The sequence below is a fragment of the Ceratina calcarata genome, unplaced genomic scaffold (genome assembly GCF_001652005.2).
Source record: "Ceratina calcarata isolate Rehan_Ccalc_2016 unplaced genomic scaffold, ASM165200v1 scaffold255.2, whole genome shotgun sequence".
Taxonomy (NCBI): Eukaryota; Metazoa; Arthropoda; class Insecta; order Hymenoptera; family Apidae; genus Ceratina; species Ceratina calcarata.
This window is the reverse complement of record NW_017147567.1, coordinates 32569-54420: the sequence shown is the minus strand read 5'-3', so window position 1 is coordinate 54420 and position 21852 is coordinate 32569. Positions and strand designations below refer to the sequence as shown.

The following is a 21852-nucleotide window of genomic DNA, read 5'->3' as shown; positions in this document are numbered from 1 at the left end:
AGTCATACAGGTCCCTTTTAATGCCCAATTTTTCCGTCAAAGATTGAATATTATACACGGGATTGCATTGCGATCACATGACATCCGTAGCTGTGACATCATTAGCGCATGTCTGTTGCATGGACCTGAAAGACGGCTATGATAATATCGGGAGTGATGTAGACTTTACATTTCGAAGCGTAGGATTACAATTTGTACAACATTCATATCTAATTATTGACGATATCATTGTAAATATTGTAAAGTTGCCTATCGATAGATATGAGTGTGCTCGACTTTGGTAAAAAGCAGACGCAAGTTTAGTGAAAGTTATTTAGTAAAATATGTGTACGATCAGTGACGTGTTCACATCTTGACAATTCCGGGAATATAGATAAAAGTAAGTAAATATTTACATAATAGTAAGAATACTAGTAGGACAAATATAGAAATTTGCACTTTATTTATTCTCTATTTGTCTGCGAAAATCGATTCATTCATTCGTTCGTTCCTCGAATGTCTATATTTTTAATATTAATAACTACACGCATGTAAGTACGTATTTGTTGTAACAATACTATTTTACTATGCAGTTTTTATTATTTATAATTATTTTTTTTAATTTTACCTATCTTTTATTATGTTAATTATATTCGCTGTTTTCGATCTTAAATGTTTTGAGGTTAACTTTATCCTATTAAAGAACAGCCATATGTACTCATTGTTATTGCAAGCTCAACTGTTTGAAGTTAATATCTAACATTTGTTTCGTTCGTTATTTTCACGACGTAGTTTTTTTAATAAACGCAACTATTTATTTGTTTAATACAGTATAATTATTTATTTATAAAGTATGTATTTTATTTTTTAAATAATTCTATGAATTTGGGAATATTTAACAAAAAGTATGTATGAAAAACAGAAGTTAGTGCATGAATTTTTTGCATTTCAAAGTAATCGCATTTTACTAACTTGGATTTTTATAAAAAGAACTTTATTATAACACATTTCAATTTCATTGCGTCCGGGCACGAGATTTATACATGAGATATTAACACGTTCCCGCCGGCATGTACCACTGGTACATACATACACAATTATCTATCAAACTATGAATTAAAGAGCCGTCAGACGGCGAGAATTACAAAAAAGGCCGCCGGCGGGAACGTGTTACAGCTACTAAGATGTGTAGAAACTAGCCTGTTAATAACTCTTATTGTTTGTTCGATTTACGTGAGTCATACAGGTCCCTTTTAATGCCCAATTTTTCCGTCAAAGATTGAATATTATACACGGGATTGCATTGCGATCACATGACATCCGTAGCTGTGACATCATTAGCGCATGTCTGTTGCATGGACCTGAAAGACGGCTATGATAATATCGGGAGTGATGTAGACTTTACATTTCGAAGCGTAGGATTACAATTTGTACAACATTCATATCTAATTATTGACGATATCATTGTAAATATTGTAAAGTTGCCTATCGATAGATATGAGTGTGCTCGACTTTGGTAAAAAGCAGACGCAAGTTTAGTGAAAGTTATTTAGTAAAATATGTGTACGATCAGTGACGTGTTCACATCTTGACAATTCCGGGAATATAGATAAAAGTAAGTAAATATTTACATAATAGTAAGAATACTAGTAGGACAAATATAGAAATTTGCACTTTATTTATTCTCTATTTGTCTGCGAAAATCGATTCATTCATTCGTTCGTTCCTCGAATGTCTATATTTTTAATATTAATAACTACACGCATGTAAGTACGTATTTGTTGTAACAATACTATTTTACTATGCAGTTTTTATTATTTATAATTATTTTTTTTAATTTTACCTATCTTTTATTATGTTAATTATATTCGCTGTTTTCGATCTTAAATGTTTTGAGGTTAACTTTATCCTATTAAAGAACAGCCATATGTACTCATTGTTATTGCAAGCTCAACTGTTTGAAGTTAATATCTAACATTTGTTTCGTTCGTTATTTTCACGACGTAGTTTTTTTAATAAACGCAACTATTTATTTGTTTAATACAGTATAATTATTTATTTATAAAGTATGTATTTTATTTTTTAAATAATTCTATGAATTTGGGAATATTTAACAAAAAGTATGTATGAAAAACAGAAGTTAGTGCATGAATTTTTTGCATTTCAAAGTAATCGCATTTTACTAACTTGGATTTTTATAACTACTTTTTTCTATATCGCTCATATCTATTATTTAAAACACTTTTTTCCAACCAGTGACCCAAAAAATCCTTGTATACATACTTAGTACTACAAAATTTTTCAAAATTGAACTGGAACAATTATTATGTTCTTTTTCAAAATGAGCTCCAGAAAATAGTGAAATCATCAATCGATGAGAAAAATTGTATTTGTAGAAAACAAGGAAGATGTATCTACGTATTGACACAATTCTCAATATCTTTGAAGTTCCATGGTTTAGCGATTTAATTTTTGTTCATTAAATATTTCTGTATATTTTAAATTCTGTGTAGCGCGTTCTCCTCTTTCTAAATCAGATCAGAATTCTCCAACGCGTCTCAATGTCCTCTACCCTCTTTCCCATATTCCACACACCCTCTAATGGTTGTATAAGATGTCATTGAAAAATTTCCTACTTAAATGCTATAAGCATTAAATATGCCACAAGGTAACCACCTCGTGCATTCTGACTTTCAGTATCTATACTCTAAGATAATACAATTAGTTTACCCCAGTCGAGCGAGCTTTCATCCAATTAGCCTATGAAAATGAGAGCAGTGGGTGACATACTGTCTGGCCATTTTATACAAACTTTCACTGCCATTGACTCGATAAGTTCTTACCCACAAAAGTATACGTCTTATATCAATTATAATGAAGTGGTATTTGTTGTTGTTCATCCTTCAGTTCGCGATGTCGAGTGCGTCCGAGGAACCACCGGGGGAGATCGAAGGAGAGGCCTCAGAATCAATGGTGCATGCGAAGGAGAAGTGTGAACAGAATAAAAGTCAATTGGAGTCCCTCAAAGAAATCATGTTAAAGAATAAGCAAAGTTTAATGAAGAAAGAAGAAGAGGTGCAGGTAAGTTAAATTGATCTTTCAAATATTGATGCAAGCTTGATGTGGAATTTCAATTGTAGGAATACGCGAGGAGGCTTTCGAAAATTAAATCTAGAGCCAAGTTGTCACGGCGTAGTAAAGGGGGAAGCTCGGCCACGAAGGATGCGACGCATCTGATCGAAACGGATGTACCTGGTACATCGGAGGAATTGAATATCGACGATATCAGTCAAGCGAAAACTCCGAAAGCGAAGTCTACTTTACTTCAAAAGAAGCTGGCAGAGAATAGGAAGGCCTTTGAACAGCGTAACAAGGAAATTATTGAAACTAAGAGGGCAGTTGAGGAAAAAGTTGAGGCTATTAGGCAGCAACTGGAGGAAAAAGATGTGGCAGCGATCGGTTTTCAAAGGGATCAATTATCCGTTCTGCCTATTAAGCCAGTCATGATCACTTCTGATGTTGGTATTCTTTTTTTATTGCTGTTTTTAATCTTTAGACCGCAGGGAAGTCGAAATATTAGCTCGAGAATTAATGAGTATTTTGAACGTAGTGGTATTTATTTATTTATTAAAGGGACTACCAAAGCCCTTTTATGCAATCGTTTATTTCATGCCTTTTGGTCTTGAAAGAAGTGATGCATTTAGTAATAATATATAATGATTGTCTTTCTATGATGTCATAACTAGATGCGGATCAATTGTTTTTTTTTTTCATACACGGTCTAAAGATTAAATATTTTTATTATGTTATTAGTGGAGAAGTAGGAGAACCCGATGATTAGCAAGGGACGGGTTCTTGAAAACGTTTGGGATCTTTGATCCTTGAATAGTGAAGGTTTTAGAGAATGTCAACATCTTCAACAATCCCGAATCTGTCCCAATCCCAGGAAAAATTTTCGGTCCCTCCGACCCATGTCGTAGCATAAGATAAATGTCAAATAATGTCAAAAGTTTTTTTCTTTCTATCTCTGCACACGAAAATATATATCATGTAGAATATTTTCGGGTTTTCGTACACCTCTAGTAATTAATAACAGATATTAGGCGGACTGGAGAGAAGAAATCTATTAATTTAGTTTTATGTTACGATAAAAAATAATATACTTCTTTCCGGTCCTCCTAATTATTATTTATTTATTTATATCTTAATTGTAGGTCATGGCGCCTGTACAAATTGAAAGCATTCAAGAAAAAGATAATAAAATTGCAGAGCTTACGAATAAAATGTTAGAGCTTGAAGCAACGATAGTAGACCTTCAAGAAAACTTGAAAGAAAAAGATTCTGTTATAGAATCGAAAACAAAGGCAGTTACTCTGATGTCTGCCGACCTTTCAAGGAAGGGTAAAACGACCTTGGATACTCTCGAGGATACGAAAGACGAAATGCGAACGATGCAAGAACATTTTATACTTTTAGAAGAATCGTTGAAAAATAAGAACGAGAATCTCTTAATGCAGCTGCAAGAAAGGGATAAGAAGATAGTGGAATTAGAAGACTCGGTTGATCGGTAATTTCATCAGTTTATTCAAGCTATTCTCGAAAATTCTACCGAAATTATGTCCACATAGAAACACCCCATATTTCTTCTCTAGTTTCTTCGAAAGTGTTCACTAATTATTAATTTCTCTCTAGATTTGAAAAGCAGATCGATCAGCAGAAATTGTCTGAATCAGCAAGCGCTGATTTCTCTCGTTCGACGATGGATGCTTTGGTGGAAACCAAAGAAGCTATGAAATCCATGCAAGAAAATTTCGTACTAATGGAATCGTCCCTTAAAACAAAAAATGAGAATTTGCTTCAACAGTTAAATGATTATGAGCGGAAGTTAGCAGAAGCTAACGAACGAGTTTTCCAGTTAGAATCCGGCATCGGGATAGTCAAAGATCCATCCGTCGACGATTTGCGGTACAAATTAGAAAAACTGGAAACCAGTAACAAACAGTTACAAGACGAGAAATACGAGTTACAAAAAAGCGTTGCGGATTTGCAAGATAAAGTTGTAAATATATCGTCGATGCATGGAAACGGTGCAATAATAGAAAAAGATAACAGAATACTCGAACTAGAGAATTTGATCGAAGAATTGAAGCAATCTAATAAACTTCTTGAAGAGGAGTCGAAGGCAGAGTTACAGAAGCAAGTGACCGATTTAACATCGAAGAACGAAGAATATTTGAATAAAGTGATCGACCTTGAAAGTTTGGTGCACAGACTTGAAGAGGAGAAGAATGAAATTGCTGCCAAACTGCCTGAAGAAGGTGGCGTTAAAGAAGAAGACGAGAAAGTGGCAAGACTTACGAAGGAGTTGGAAGATTTAAATAAGAGCATGATTAAGATTAAAGCACAGCATAAGAGTAAAGTGAAAAGCTTGCAGAAACAGCTAGAAAACTTTAAAAAGGTAAGAGGTCGTACAGTTTTCATTAGCGTTTAAGATAGTCATTACCATACTAGTTAATTGTTATGATATTTAGGTGTCTGATACAAATGCGGAACTTGTCAGATTGGGGAATCAAGTGGCATTGTTAGAGGAGGAGAAAGGTAACCTTCAGCTGAGTCTGGTAGACTTTGACGAGCTTAAAGGTAGGAACCAGGACAGGCACTCTGTCATCGCTGTTTCCATTGTTCTAGTTTCGTTACAAACTCTCTACGTGCAGTACATTGTCCGTTTTATAGTTTACTCTGTCAAATGATTATTATCCTTAAAGTCCTCTTTTTCCCTGTTGCAGAGAAATTGATCAATGTTTATGTAAATATAGATACGTATATGTATTCGAAGAAACACATTTTTNTACTTTACTTGTCAAAGTTTGCTACACTGTGATTCCTAGAAGTAGTTTCATTCGCTAGAAAATACCTTCTTTTTTATATATCGTTTTGATGTATTTCTTCTGTTAGCGTAGTTCTTGCATGAAATATTGAAAGGGTATTCTGTTATACTTTTGAAAATTGGTCGTAACTCTATAATTTTTGTACAATATTGGTATTATTTAAAATGATTGGGAATATAGTAGAACATCGATTATCCGAATCTTTATTATCCGAATACTAATTTCCCGACTAGATAAAGTAGATTCAGTAGATGTACTATTTGTGTATGTACTATTGTGGATTCAGTATTCAATAGAATTGGAGACATTAAACACTGTAAATATCGAAAATCTTCATTTAAAGCATCTTTAAGTAAGTTAAATAATAACTATAAAAAAGTAAATAATGTTCGATTACCCTAAAAATTCAATTTCCCTCCCATCCTGACCGCAATTTGTTCGGATAATCGAGATTTTACTGCATAATTAATACTCTAACACATTAACTAATAAGTAAATGGGTAGAAAAATAATATATGAAACAATATAAATTTGCTTTAAATTTAGGAATTCGTTTGCTAAATTCACACGAACTCAGAGTTGATATAATCACGCTTAACCCGAAGGCGAACTAATCCTTGAACAACAATCAATAATTTTATTTAAAAGAAAGAGAAATTGTTGATATAAGCTTGATCGATATAGACTTATCTGTAACATTTTGAGCTGCTTGCTTTTGCATTTACTGTCGATTAACATCAATTATACATACATCATTGGCATGTTGTACGATCTGCATAGCCTCAGCAGGAGATTGGCAAGAACGTGTTATTGATCTTGAAAGTAAAGTTTCCGCTCAAACGAAAGAAATTGAAATGCAAATCGATGCCATTGCCACTCTAGAGAATCAAAAGTTGGACCTTATGCAAGGTAATCTATGTAATATTTTTTTTGTCTACTAATTTGCATACAGTAATCTCCGAATGTATGGTCAACTATCGGAATTGGGCTTGGCCATATATATGGAATGGTGAATTTCCTAGAATCGCTCGTCGCTCAAGGCCGCAGCATCAGCATGGGAAAGAGTAAACGGTATCGACTGTACCAGTTAGAGAGAAGATGAAATACAAATAAAGTTCTATACAATTTTCTTGTAACTCCAATATTTTTTAAGAGAAGAAGAATAGACATAAATAAGATTCGAAGCTCAGTGGAGCGAGCGCTTCCAGGAATTAGTGGGGATGGCAGGTGGTCATATAACCGGAGATTACTGTACTTCTAATTACGATTCACTGAAACTTAGAAAAAGAATTCCTAATCCCAGAAAAGCGGAGTCAGTTATTTCGTAACGGATCCCTGTTACAGAATTGCACACAGCTAAGCAGGAAATCTCGTCGCTGGAAGCAGAGAACGCTGAATCCGAGAATCTTAGAGTAACCGCAGAGATGAAAGTGGTTGATCTGGAAGAGCAATTAGAAGTCCTACACAAATCTCAACCCGAAATAAAAACAGAATCCTCGACAGATCCATCAGCTAATCACTCAGAGCTCCTCAAACAAATACAAGCCTTGACTCAAGAAAACACCGAGTTATATAATAGAATATCAAAATTAGAAGAGAAAGGGACATCCGATACTGGTTCCACCGAGTCATTCGAAGCCATACAAGAATTAGACAAAACAGATTTACTGAAGAAGATCGAAGATTTGACTCAAAAGAACAACGAATTAACTCTCAAATTAAATAAGTACGTAGAAAAGGAAAATACGATGGCTGGAGGATCTATAGAATCAATGAACGACGTTAATAGAAATGAATTGTTGAAGAAAATCGATCAATTGACTCAAGAAAATGCAGATTTGACTATGAAATTGAATAGAATAGAAGAGAAAGGTTCTTCCGATACAGGTTCTACAGAATCTTTCGAAAGAATCCCAGAACATAACGAGAGCGTCACGAAAATCGAACTCCTTACTCAAGAAAATAATGAGCTTATGCTGAAAGTTGCGAAACTTGAAGAGGAATTGAAGCAAATGGATAAATCTGATGATCAAGATGAAAAACGCTTGAAATCACAAATAGATACTTTGTTAGAAGAAAATGATAATCAGTCGTCAGAATTATCAAAACTTAGAATTGAATTAACGAATCTTATTGAAGAGAATAATAAGTTAAAGATTGGAATATCAGACACGACTGAAGATGCTGAAACTTCGAAGGATGAAATCGATTTTAAAACTGAATTAACAAATCTGATAGAAGAGAATAAGAAATTGAAACAACAGATTGAAATGTTATCTGCAGACAAGACAGACTTAGCTGCTGTCGAGAGAAAGTCTGAAATTTCTGAAACTTCGAAAGAAGAAATCGATTTCAAAGTACAAATCGAATTACTATTAGAAGAAAAAGGCCTTCTGCAAAAAGAAGTGAAAGAACTGCGAAATTCTTTACAACAGGGACATGAAATGGATCAAAATGTCCAACTCGATGAAGTTCGAATCCAATTAGAAGAATTATTAAAAGCCAAAGAAGAGTTAGTAATGAAGTTGTCAGAATTTGAAATCCTCAATAAGAAATTAGAAAATGATTTACTTGAGGCAATGCAAGAAAAAGAAGAACTCCACTTGAAACTTGATCAGTTGTTGGTCGATGACCAAAACAAGGAAGAAATGAAATTAATCGAAAAATTGGAGAAATTGTATAAAGAAAAAGAAATTATTACTAGAGAAAAACGAGAGCTTGACGCCTCATCACAAAAATCCGAACAACAAACGCATGAAACATTGCAATCCGACGAATCTTCGATGCTCCAAACAGAATTGATGATCGTTGCCTCTTTAGAACGCGAAATAGAATCGCATAAAAAGCTAATAGCCGAGCAAACAAGCCTGATTGAAGAGATGAAACTAAAACTATCGAACAAAGAAGAAGAATTAGAAGAAAAGAGTAAACAAATCCAGCACGAGACGTCAGAGAAGAAAATCGAAAGCCTAGAAAATGAGTTAAAAGAAATGTTCAACACGATAGAAGAATGGAAATTTAAGTGTAACGAAATGCAAGAAAAAATAGAGAAACTCGAAGCCGGGAAAACTTCTATCGAAGAAGGATTTCGATTGTTACAAAATGAAAATGAAATATTATTACAAGAGAAGAAAGAAAAAGACACAGAGGCCTCTTTATTAAAACAAGAATTGCAAGAGACGACGAAGACGTTTGAATCAAAGCTTCAAACACATCTTGTCGTAGTTTCTGAAAAGGAAAGCGAGATTTCATCGTTGAAGGAAGAACTCGAAGAAAAGAATCGAGATTTACAGAACAAATTCGCTGAATTGCAGAATAAAATGATTGCGATAGATACGTTGCAAGATGAACTTAATGATTATAAAATATTAATTCAAGAGAGAGATTCCTCATTGACATCAATGTCGAATGAAATGGCAGATCTTAATCACTTAGTCAAGAGTAAAGAAGAAGAAATCCATTCTTTAAGAAGAGATATTACCGACTTGTCTGATAAAGTCGAAGAATCAAAGCCTCTGAAAGATTACAACGACTTATTAGAACAATTGAAGAATAAAGACATGATTCTCGACGAAATGGAATGCAAGATCAGCGCGACTACAAAAGAAAACACTAATTTAATAGAAAAAATAAAAAATCTATCTCAACAGAATAGTGAGATTAAAGATCAGTTGGTTGAGAAGCAACAAGAACTCGTCGATTTAATAAAAACGAAAGATAATTTAGAAGGACAAATCGTTGAGTATAAAAATGATAAAAGTGAAGCTGAGAAGCGAGTATGGGACCTGCAAACTACGATAGAAACCAATGCAAAGTACGTGGACGATTTGCAAATTGAATTGAAAGACAGTTACAGACAAATGGAATTACTAAAAACGAAGCAAATCGAAGATGTTCAACTCCAAAACGAAAAGCTTGAGAATCTAACAGAGGAATTGAACGCCAAAATGCAAGAATGTGAAGTGTTGAAAGGCGAATTGGAAGAAAAGGAGAAATTAATTAATAATAATCTAACGGAAGAAGTTAGAATTGCTTTAGAAGGAAAAATTGCTGATTTAGAACAGAAATTAAAAGACGCTGAAGATAAAATTCAAGCGCAGTTAGAAAGAATGAAGAAACTAACTGCGAACTTAAAGAAGAAAGCAGCAATGTGCCAGGAACTCGAATCTCGTGTCGCCGAGTTGGAAGAGAAATGGACAACCGAGAAGGATGAAAAAGAAGCGAAAAACAAGCAAATTCAAGAAGTAGAAATCCTCATGCGTGAAAAAGATAACAGAATAGCCGATTTAGAAGAGAAGTTAATAAAATCAAGAAACGACTCCATAGAAGTATCAAAAACTATCGACAGACTTTCGAACGACTTAACTAATTCTAAAGAAATAATATCAGTTTTCACGCAACAGATAACAGAAATGGAAGAACAGATCGTCCAACTACGTACGAACCTCGAAATCTCAACAGCTGCTTTAAACTCAGAGAAAGAAAGCAAAAATAACATAATTTCAAAGTTCGAAGCTTATAGACAAGAGGTAGCTGAAGAAAATGTAAAGAAGCAAGCAGAGTTAGAAGAAGTTACAGAGAAGGCTAGAGAGCTTAGCGTACGAATGCAAGTGATGGAAACGGAGTATCTCCAACAGCTGACATTAATCAACAATCTCAAAGCAGAAAATGGGTTGCTATTATCAAAACAAGCTCAAATCAACGAAAAGCTGGAAACTGTAGAAAAGGAATCTGAAGAACGACGATTATTACTTGAAAGAATGGACAGAGCTTCGACGGAAGCGACGCAAACTTTGGAAGAAGTTACGGACGAAATGAAAACGCAGCGCTGTAGCCATTGTGAACAGTGTCAAACTTTAGTACAAGCTTTAGAAGCAAAGCTGCAAGAAAGGGAAGCTGAAATCGAGAACCTAGACAACGAATTAGCTAATTCTATCGGGAATTTTGTACAAATGCGAGAATCCCTTCGATTTAACGATTTGATGAATCAGACTGGTAGAAATAGATCTTTAGAGGATCCTTATAACGATCTTCTATTCCAATATAATTCCTTGATATCCAGTCATGAGGAAGTGAAATCGAAATTAGAGGATGCTTTGAAGGAGAACAAGGAATTAATTGCGAAGGTTGAAGAGCTACAGCTTGCCAATGCCACGTTGGAAGAGAAAGTGACTACGACCGAACAGAGTTTGGAAGAAAATGAACAGAATGCTGAAAGATTACAGAGTGTATCAAGCTCTGATTTAATTACAACGTGTCAGAAACGAGAGGCAGAACTATTGAACATGCGACAGGCAATGGAAGAACTTCAAAAGGAGCAATTAAATTCTATTCAGTGTATAGAATCACAAAAAGAAAATATAGAAAAATTATTGGAACACAAACGAGGCTTGGAAGAAGAAATATCTTCTCTCAGAAACGATAAAATTGCCTGTGATAGAATAATCGAAGATTTGACGATGGAATTAGAAGCCTATAAGAATCAGAGTACAAAATCAGAAGCAAGGGAAGAGATACAACTAAGCGTGGCTCGAGAAGAAACGCAATTAAGCTCCTTTAAATCTATAGAATCACAAAAAGATGTAGAAAAATTATTGGAAGAAAATCGAGGCTTGGAAGAAGAAATTTCATTCCTAAGAAATGACAAGCTTGCCTGTGAAAGAAGAATCGAGGATTTGGCAATGGAATTAGAAGTCTATAAAAATGAAAGTTTAAAACGAGAGGCAGGAGAAGAGCTTCAAGAAAAGCAATTAAGCTCCATTAAATCTACAGAATCACAGAAAGAGGACATAGAGAATTTATTACAAGACACCAAACGAAGCTTGGAACAAGAAATCTCTACTCTAAGAAGCGACAAGCTTGCCTATGAAAGGAGAATCGAAGACTTGTTGATGCAACTAGAAATCTATCAAAATCAAAGTACAAGACGAGAAAGGAAAGAAGCTCCTGCTTTTGATGCTACACCACAAGACAATATTCCACAGTTGTTTGATGCTTCGAAAATCTTCGGCCTGCCGTCCTCTTCCGATTCCGATTTATTAGCTAATAAAGAAGTGAAACGAATGCAAGCTTTGTTGGATGAAAAGGAAGCACAGTGTTCTAATTTGACTCAAGAGATCAATCATTTACAGAAATTAATGATTGAAGAGAGGACACAAATGTCTCAAAATTACAGTCAATGCCTTGAGGAATTGGAAATGTCGCAGAAGAAGTTACATGTTGCTCAGACGAATTTGGAAGAATTAGAACAAGTCAGGATGCAAGAAGATTCGCATATAGATTGGTTGAATACAGAGCTGCTTAATCTAAGTCTGCAGATAATGGAACAGCAGAATAATATGAGGAAAGACATTCAAATAGAAGAGCTGAATATGACTTTGAATTCTATAAAAGAATCTTTAAGGAAGATTAGTTTGGAACGAGACCAGCAAATTGCGATTGTAGAGTCTTACAAATCGCAAATTGATCACTTGAAAGGTGAATTGCAGAATGTGACGGATCCTGGGGCAACGCAGGAGTTGAAAAATCAAATCGTTGTTCTTATGAAGACCGTGGATCTGCTGCAGCTACAGGTAAGGGCAAACCATTTTCGGGCATAAGTATATATGGACGTTTTTTATCTATTTTGCCTCGGTAATATGAAGCATAAGTTTGGTTAGAACCTTCTTAGACTACTTTCAATATTTTGCTCAGTTCTGCAGTCTTTACGTTATCTGCACATAAGTGTCTTATTTTGCATAAAAATCCGCAGACCACTAATAACAGTTATGACATATTTTTTGGTCGTGGTGACTGTTTCAAAAAATTATTTTCCCTAGGTAAATGACTTACCAAGATCTCTGGAGGGACATGAAGACTCTACAAGTCGAATTTCGCGCGAGAGGGACGAGACCAAAGAACGGATCGCAAATCTCACCCAAACCCTAGAGGACGTTTACAAGGAATCCCAAAAAACCGTCAGTACCACCGATACTTCAAAAGACTCTGTTCCGCCGCAAGAAACACAACAACAAACCACGGAAGCTATGAAAGTTCAAGAAGAAACACTGGGTGACGTTGCATCAGCTTGGGCCGCAGACTCTACAGAAAAATTGAACATTGACGAAGATACATGGGGCTGGAACGCAGAGGACGTTCTACCAACTGGCGAAGAACAGCTGGCCTTGTTTCCAAATACGGAAATACAATTACGGGCAACGATCGACGATCTCCAGGATCAAATAAAGGATCTAGAGAAAGATAGAGAGAGAATGATAGAAGAGAGCAAATCAGCTCAGTTGCGAAATGCGAAAATGATTAAAAAATTGAAGGAATACAAGGTACAAGTGGAGAATCTTCAACAACAATTGAAAATACAAAAATCGAGCGATTTTTACGAATTGGACTCTGCGATAGAAGAAGAATTAAAATCTCAAATTAGTAAACTAGAGAAAGCCTTAACCGAAGCTGGGGAAGAACAAAAGAGTATTATTTCTGAGAAAGAGGCTTTGGTTAAACGTTTAGACGTTGTCCTTGCCGCGAATGAGAGATATATGGAGATGAAGGAGAGGCAGGATATGGAAATGGAAGTGCTACGTATTCGAAGTAAAGAGCTAACCGACAAAGTCGAAACACTTGAGAAACGATTATCCGAAAGTCAAAAAGATTCTGAAGAAAATGCAGGAAAAGAGGACTCGAAGGCCACTACATTTGTTCAACAAGACTCAAAGGTCACTATGTCTGTTCAACAACATCCTCGAGCTAAACGATTCGCCAGTGACGAAGATTACGAGAGCTTGTGTCAAAAATATAAAGAAGAAATTGATGACTTGAAAGACGAGATGGAAGCCTTAGCGACTGAAAACGAACAACTGCAACGTTTCTTAGAAGAGCAAAAAATGAAATTATCTAATTTAACATCGAAACAAAGTGCAGAAGAAGCTGAGTCAATTCAAATCGTAGAAGATTTGAATAAAAGGATATCAGAGCTACAAAGCTTGCTATCTAAATCTAAAGAAGAGTACGATTTATTAAGAAAGCAGTATGAACAGAGTTTGATGGATGCGAATGACCAAGTAACGATTATGAGACAGAATACTGATTTCTTGAAAGAAGCAACATTCGAGAAGACGAGTAAGCTAGAAGCAGAAATAACTGATTTACGTCAACAACTTCAGATTTCTGAATCAAATTTTCTTGGGTCTCAAAAGAATTTGGAAGATTCTCTGAAAGAAAAAGAAAACTTAGAAGAACGACTAACAACATCAACAGCCTCCTATGAGAAACAATTATCTTCACTAAATGCCTCAATGGCAGAAATCACTGATCTTCTGAATATTAGAATTCAAGAAGTAGCTGATTTGAAACAGGAACTTCAAAGGCAATATGTAGTAAACGTGGACTATGAAGATACAAAAGTAAAACTAGAAGAGGTTGTAGAAGGATTGAATCGAGAGTTGAGTGAGAAGAAAAAACAAATAGAAACTCTAAACGAAACTCTCAATCGATCTACTCAAGAATTGGTAGAAAAATACACGATTGAAATGGAAGAAAAAGAAAAGGAAATACGAAACCTCCAAGAGAAATTATTTAAGTTAGAAGCATCCTTAAATGAAACCCTCAATGCTAAAGAAACAGAATTTCTTCAGTCACAAAACGTAGAAAAGGAAAAAGAACTCCAAAGCCTCCAAGAAAAATTAATAACATTGCAATCAACCTTAAATGACTATTCCTTAGGACAACAGAATAACCTAATGCAAATCGAAGCCCAACGTCAGGAATTAGAATATCTCAAACAGAATTTGATAGAAAAAGAATCAATTCTAGAATCTCTTCAAACAGATTTAATATCCACAAGAGAAGAGTTGAATTCTAGAGAGTCAGAGCTATCGAAAACCAAAGAAGATAATCACAGATACTTACAAAGTATCGAAGAGATACAAAAGCGTTTAAATGAAGCCGAGGCAAAATCGATCGACTCAAACCAAAGCTTCTCAGAAGAGGTTCAAAGCTTAGAACAGGAAAATCAAAGCTTAACTCAGGAAATTCAAAGCTTGAAACAGGAAATTCAAAGCTTGAAACAAGAAATTCAAAGCTTGAGATCGATCGTAATGGAAAAAGATTCAACCTTGCAACGATATTCTGAAGAATCTGCCCAATACAAAATAATTACGAATAACAACGAGATGGAGATCCAAAGGCTAGAAACCGAATTACTAAAAAAATCTGAAGAAATAAATACTTTGACTTTTGAATTAGAAGAAACTCGTAAAATTCTGGAGGAAACCAAATGCACTTTAAAAGAAAAAGTGTCTCTATTAGAAAATGCCAATCAAGCATTAAATGAAAAACAAACCGAATTGGCTCAGACGTCAAGCGTGTCACAACAGAGCTCTGCTCAAGACCAGAGTTCTTCTAATATCATAGACGGTTTGCCATTGTTCAGAATGACTGATAACAGTCACAGTTTGCAGCAGACAATAGACACAATGCAAGCTGAGTTAGAAAAAAGACAAGAAGAAATCGAACATTTAAAATACATTCTAAACGAGAATACATATCCCAGTATGATTCAAAAAATGCAAGAGAGGATCAATTGTCTATACAATGAAAAATCCGAATTAGAATCTTCTTTAGAATTAGCTAATTTGAGAAACGATGAGAAAGAGCAGGAAATAAACGATCTGAAACATCAAATGCAGAGCCACGAACTCGTTTTGAAAGAAGAAGAGGGAGGCAGAAATACTTCATCTCGAGAAGATCCAACATTTCGGAGGTCCATTCAAGATCAGGAGCAAATAGTCAGGCTCCAAAACGATTTATACACGAAAGAACAAGAAATCAGTGAACTGAAATACATAATATCTGAGAAGGATTCTCACTTGTCTCTGCTTTCAAGCATGGAGCCTCAATCAGATGATTTCGAACTACGTGAAACGTTGCAAAGATTGACAGCTGATTTATATGACAAGGAACAAGAAATTCAACAATTGAAATCTAGTATTTCCAAACTCGAAGCAGAAACGTTCCGTTTACAACAGTTCGAAAGATTGTCTGAGGAAACTAGGAACGCTCTAGAGAAGTTGAACATTGAAAAGGAAGAGGTGCGCTTACAGGCAGAGGAATTTTTACAAAATAAGTTGAAGGAGAAGGAACTAGAAATAGACGAGATTAAACAAAAACTTTCTGAGGAGAACCGTAGTATTTTAGATCAGTTGCAATTAAGAGACAGAGATATTGAAAATTTAAAGAAACAATTAGAAGAATTCGTGGCAATTAATCAATCAACGAAAAATGAATTGCATCAGAGAAATGAAGAGTTAAATCGCGTTGAGTCGGAGTTAATTGAAAAGGAACGAATCTTAAATGAATGGAGCATAACTAAAGACGTGGAACTTAAGAATTTACAAATACAGATTCAAGAAAAGGAAGCTCGTATAGAAGAGCTTTCGATGTTGTCTAATCAGGAAGAGAAACAGCTTGCTGAATTGAAGAATACTTTAGAAGCCAGAGAAACTGAGATTAATTCGTTGAAATCGCTTTTGGAAGAAAAGGTGAGCGAGTATCAATTGATTCAAAGTGTTTTGAAGAAGGAAGTAGCCGATCCTTCAATGGCTCAAAGCGCAGAAGCGTCGAGCGATGAAAGTAAATCGTCGAATTCACAAGAATTGGATTTGGCGTTGTACATGCTTCATCAAAGAGACGTCAGATGCGAAGAGTTGACGCACGAATTGATGCAATTGCTGGAGGAACGTGACACGTTACAGTTACGTTTGTCCAATGCGATTCGAGTAAACGAGGAGCTGAGGAAGGCTGGCGGCAGTTCGGATAGTCCTAAGAAAGAGGCGACGATGAGCTCTGATGGTGGGGAACCGGTCGTTGAACAGCCTTCGCCGTCGAAGTCTGAGGGGCCGGTGGAGATTGCTAAGGAAGCTATTAACGATCCGATTGGGGAAGACAAGGAAAGGCTCGCTTTAAAGTATGTATCGCATTCCTTCTTCGATTTATTAATTATTTATATTATTCAAGGACATATTTGAGATATTGCAAATTTCTTTTAGAATAATTCAGATGTCTGATCCTTTTTTATATCTAGGGTAAATGTACCAAGTTACTTTAATACTCGGTTTTAATGAAACTAATAATAAAATACTTAATATATTGGAATAAAGAATATACTGGCCACAAATGGTACATTTATCCTATTTTTATCCAAACTTATTTCATTGGACATATGTATGTATGTGTTTTAAAAAAATTACAGAGAACATTTTCTATCAAGGGAATAACAGTGTCTATATATATATTTTGTTTCTAGTATATCATCCTCCGTAACATTTGGCAACCTTTTAGATAATGTTTTTACCAATCTAAGACAATAGTTTGTTTAGTCATTTTAAGAACATATTCCATTTTCGTTTTGTTTTTATAAAAGATAGGATTTTGTCAATCGGTAAAATGAAATTTGTGCTAATAAGTCGATTACGCATTTGTGTAGCGCCTAAGTTTGCTTAACGTAGCAGTTCACTGGCTGAAAAACAGGCTTCCCAAGTCGATCCCTCCTTCCCTCTGTATCCATCCATATGTAGGAAAAATTCATTTTTCCGTGTGTGCGTTCCGAGTGGGTCGGGAATTGTTTTTGGTAACAAATTAATAATTTTTCAATTGAATTTTAACGAGAAACGTGTTAACGTGTTGAGGGGTGTTTGTCCGTAGCATAGTAAGCTCCTTAATTCATTGTACAAGCTAGATTTCCCTTTAGGCTTTCGCAGCTTCACACGATGAGCCACGCGAAAGACGTGCGATTGAGGGACGAGCGAGAGTTAAGGCACACGCAGCAAATGTCTTTGCTGGCGCACAAAGACGTCCTAAGTACCTTACCTCCTGAGGCAGCTGCCAGGCTCGTCAATGCAAATTATACACTCTGTATGTATTCACAAAACGAATTACATGTTCTTAATCCTTTTGGGCTACCGAGATCAATCTTGTATTAAGTGTCCTTTACTTATTGCGAGTCTGCGGATTTTATGGATTTATAGAATTGATTTGCAGAAAATATAAAGATTGCATTTGGTTTGCATAAATATGTATTGTGAGTAAGGGCAAACCAAATGTTAATTTACTTTTCATTATTTAAATCGATATTACAGAAGTTCTGTTTTGCTTAAAAATCCGCAGTCTATTATTACATGAACCAAGCGTAGAATTTGTACCCATTTAGTTTGAAGTACAAGTTTTTTGGGAACACCATTTTGTAGCATTTTTTTATAGAGGCTCCAAAATGATCTCGAAGGGTCGTAAATATTTTTATTTCATATCATGTTGTATTGTCTCGGCAGTACGCCGAAGGTAGTACATATGTGATGGAATACTAGCCACGGGGTTCTGGACACTACCCTTGCCTTTTGGATACATTCCTGCCAAGTGCCAACTGCCGTGACTATTTGTATAATTAGTCTAGATCGGACAAGGCGAGAACAGATTGGAAATGTTGCGTAAAAAGCGCGGCATTGTGAGCTACTCTTATAAAAGGATGGCGATGATAATGTTATATTCATCGATGTACAGTGTACAGGTGTTAGCTTATACGATTTCCTCGGTATCGGCGAACATCCTGTTGTGATGAATGTCTTTATTAACGTTCATTATTAGACTACGGATTTTATGTATTTATAAAAGATTGTAAAAAAAGTTTATAGAAAAATTGTGAAAAAAATGTATAGAAAAATGCAATAGCATATATGTTTCTAATTTATGATATAATAAAATACAACTTCTAAACTGAAATCTATATTATTATCTCCGAAGAATAAAATAAATTTCTATCAAGATTGCATTTTTATTTTATGCAAGATTGGCCTTAACAGCGTTTTACATAAAATTCCGCAGTCTCTATTCACGATGCTATCTTACTCTACCTTATTAATAATATTGTTGGAGCAGTATGGCAAGAAACTGTAAAATCAACGCAAATGAAATTATCGTTGGCAAACGGTAAAAGCGCTGAAAGGGAATACTTCGTGCTTTTAAGCCTGAGACAAGAAATGTTTGTAAATTTGACGTTCGCGTGGCTACAGGCTAAAAGTTAAAAATGACTTCTTCGAGGCTGTCTTTAACTTGGAAGTCGCTCCTCTTCGATATAGAAGAGAGTGCGAGGAGATGACTAAACTGTATTATATTCATTGTATAGCCACTGTGCTTAGGTACATTGCAAACGAAATAATGTCTTGGAGAAGATGAAGAAGAAAATTGTGTATATTTCATTTATTTTATTAGCTGCAAAATTGTTAATAGTGTAAGATATTTCTCGGGTATTCGACGTTGATACTCGACGGAAGTGTATGTATTTGATTGTTCCGATGATTACTCTTGATAGTTACTGCGAGTTATCCTATTTTATGCGAAGAACCGCCTGCGACTTGCCAGTCGTTTGACGATACGAAATATTTTTAGACGATTATCATCGAAGGAGGAAGATTAAAATGTAAAACAGATCGCGTGAAATATCGATTATTACCTCACAATGGAAGTGCGGTAATCATTCGTTCGGTTTCAACTGTCATGATTCGAACTTCCTATTTCCACGAAATTTTATACAGAAATGAAGTCGCTGAATAAATAAATTATGAAACTGAACATTTATTCCTAAACGTGTTTTCATTATAGACATTAATTAGGGATTAATTGTTGATTAATTCTTTATTAAGAACAACGCAACTTTGTTTTAGTACAACTTTAATAAACAATTTATTTTTCATAAAAATCCGCAGTCTACGAATAATTGCGAATATTCACTTCTGTCACAGGTATATAATTAATTATCAATGCGTTAGCGTGAACCTTTTATTTGTAACAATATTGTGGACTATTTACAAATGTTCTGATCTCTTTAATGAACTTGAAGTCGAAAGTACAACAAACTTGGCGAGCAAGCGGTACTTTCGTTATTAGAAGGTCTCATTATATTAATGTGATCCTGAAACGATATAATGAATGAATATATCGCGTGGAACACGTATCGTGTGAAGTAACAAAGAACAAGATAATATGAAATAAATACGACTATAGTAAAACCTCGATTATTCAAGGTAGTCCAAGATGATAGTCCAGGGACTGAGCGCCTAATCTTAAGTCATACATGGGGAGGGTCACTAATTCGAACTAATTTCAATCAGGGTGGTCGGAAAATCGGATCTCTTTGATAACCGAATGATACATAATAATAATGTTACTAAAAAAAATCATGAAATTTGTATAAAAACTTTTTCATATTTGGAAGATAATTATCAGACTTATAATTGTTTAAATAAGGATTCCCCTCTTATATATTTCTTTTTATCATTAAAAATAATGGAGATATTTTAGGTGAAAGTGTTAGGTGACTCACCCTGGATAAAAGTGTCTCATTTTACTTTAATGAAGATATTTTAAGTGAAAGTATATTCGTTTTAATGAAACTAACACCAGCGTACTTAATTAATATGTCAAAATAGGGATGAAAATCTCTCGTTTAACGTAGAGCTCTTTTTTTAACGTGACTTTACTGATTATTTGGTACGATTCTAGTCATGTTTATAAATTCTTCACCATCCGTAGTATACGTCAATCCATGGTCATTTTCATGTTCCGGAATTTGTCTGTCTCTCAAGCAAGGCCTGCCAAATTTCACAGCGAGTAGCGTCATTACTCCGATAGTAAGAAGCCCGCAAATAACAGACATCACCGCGATCGCTGATTTAGACTCCGACTGATCGTGAGAGCCTTCGTCATCCATAAGAGCGAGCATCAATGGATTAGGCTCGTCCCAGCTTGTCCACGTATTGTTCCAAAGCGCTGGATTCGCCCTGGGATCTCCGTTCCGATTGCTAGGAGGTATCACAGTCAATCTATACTTCCATAGAATCTTTCCTAAAATGGCTAGAATCACTGGCCTTCTGTCGGCTAGGTTCACCATTTCGCAAGGGTCCTTTTCCAAGTTGAAGAGACATGCTGCTCGTAAGGGGTCGCAAGGGATCTGAAAAGAAATCAAGCTAATTGATTATTGACTACTTATTATTTTCCACTATTTCGACTATTGTCCTCCACTGCCAACAAATTGCCTCGATTCTCCTCTGGCGAATCTCCACTGAAGAAATCGTGCTGTGCAAGTTGAGGTTTGCCAGAGGGAAATTAGAATACTTTCAAGCTTGTATCAGATATAAAAATAAAGTCCACTTTAGAACTTAGAATTCCTGCAGTCATTCCACTCCTTGTTCTGTGATTAAGATATACTGACCCTGTCTTCCTCCCTGACGTTGCATTTTATCTCAGCCATCTTCCGTAACTCGAGAACTTGATCGACACTCAGTACATTTTCAGAGATGTTGCTCTTTAAAACAGCGTCGTTCATATTTTCCATATTTCTTGATGCTTTTAATCCTGTCATTTGTTTCCCGGTAATAGTATCAGAAATAGCAACGCCGGCTTTGCTGGATAATATCTTCTCAGGATCGTATTTCGGAGATATTCCCTCGGAAGGACCTCCAGTAGCTCCGAGCCAAGCACTGCCGGTGTCTGTTTGACCTGTGACGTATTTAAAATCGCCTCGCCTGATAGCAGCGTAAGGGACAATATCATCGATATTGTATACTATGTCAGATCTCTGGCTGACCTCGTCAGATACCAAAGTGGGCCACATGTCGAATCCATCGATGTTTCCAAGTCTGCCATCAATCCCTAAGAATATCAGAAAATTATTAATACAATCGTTCCTCATTTATGGTTGTGTCAGCTATAAGATTTCTGCTAGAAGTCCAAGAAAACTGATAAATCGATATGTAAATGGTGTCAATTTCTCATAGGACGTGATATGTAAAATACGTATACATAAAAGAAATAATGTAATGAAAGGAAGAGTAATATAAATGAAATCTTTAATAACTTCGTCTTTAGATACCCAGAATGTCTAAAACTTAAAATGCTTTTTTAATAAAATAATCTTTCTCTTATTTAATGACATAATCTCTTT

At 35.3% G+C, this 21852-nt stretch overlaps 2 protein-coding genes across 8 annotated transcripts in view; one reads left to right on the top strand and one right to left on the bottom strand.

Annotated features, from left to right (window-relative positions):
* The first annotated feature begins 116 nt into the window (after positions 1 to 116).
* LOC108623220 (golgin subfamily B member 1) lies at positions 117 to 18156 on the top strand. Of its 7 annotated transcripts, none has more exons than XM_026812097.1 (10): positions 117 to 379; positions 2887 to 3060; positions 3120 to 3497; positions 4194 to 4546; positions 4672 to 5437; positions 5511 to 5619; positions 6648 to 6776; positions 7212 to 12439; positions 12686 to 16824; positions 17608 to 18156. In XM_026812097.1, the coding sequence occupies exons 2-10, from the start codon at positions 2893 to 2895 to the stop codon at positions 17837 to 17839; spliced, it is 11502 nt and encodes a 3833-aa protein (XP_026667898.1). In that variant the 5' UTR covers positions 117 to 379; positions 2887 to 2892; the 3' UTR covers positions 17840 to 18156. The 7 variants fall into 7 exon arrangements, with proteins under 7 accessions (XP_026667898.1, XP_017877078.1, XP_026667899.1 ...); XM_018021589.2 differs by lacking the exon at positions 117 to 379 and adding an exon at positions 1332 to 1594; XM_026812098.1 differs by lacking the exon at positions 117 to 379 and having other exon boundaries at positions 2759 to 3060; positions 5511 to 5577.
* Positions 18157 to 19529: 1373 nt separating this feature from the next.
* The window catches only part of LOC108623175 (arylsulfatase B), a 6201-nt gene continuing 3878 nt past the window's right edge, over positions 19530 to 21852 (bottom strand). The window contains exons 8-9 of the mRNA XM_026812048.1: positions 21121 to 21595; positions 19530 to 20859 (exon numbers count right to left, since the gene is read on the bottom strand). Of these exons, the coding sequence (XP_026667849.1) occupies positions 20386 to 20859; positions 21121 to 21595 (949 nt within the window). The 3' untranslated portion in view covers positions 19530 to 20385. The remainder of the gene's footprint in view (positions 20860 to 21120; positions 21596 to 21852) is intronic.

Excerpts from the sequence above, each read along its gene's own strand:
- LOC108623220 (XM_026812096.1), top strand. The coding sequence starts at position 2,854 with ATGAAGTGGTATTTGTTGTTGTTCATCCTTCAGTTCGCGATGTCGAGT. Across the intron at positions 5,620-6,647 it reads AGACTTTGACGAGCTTAAAG|CCTCAGCAGGAGATTGGCAA; the intron begins GTAGGAACCAGG and ends CGATCTGCATAG. Across the intron at positions 12,440-12,685 it reads TGGATCTGCTGCAGCTACAG|GTAAATGACTTACCAAGATC; the intron begins GTAAGGGCAAAC and ends TATTTTCCCTAG.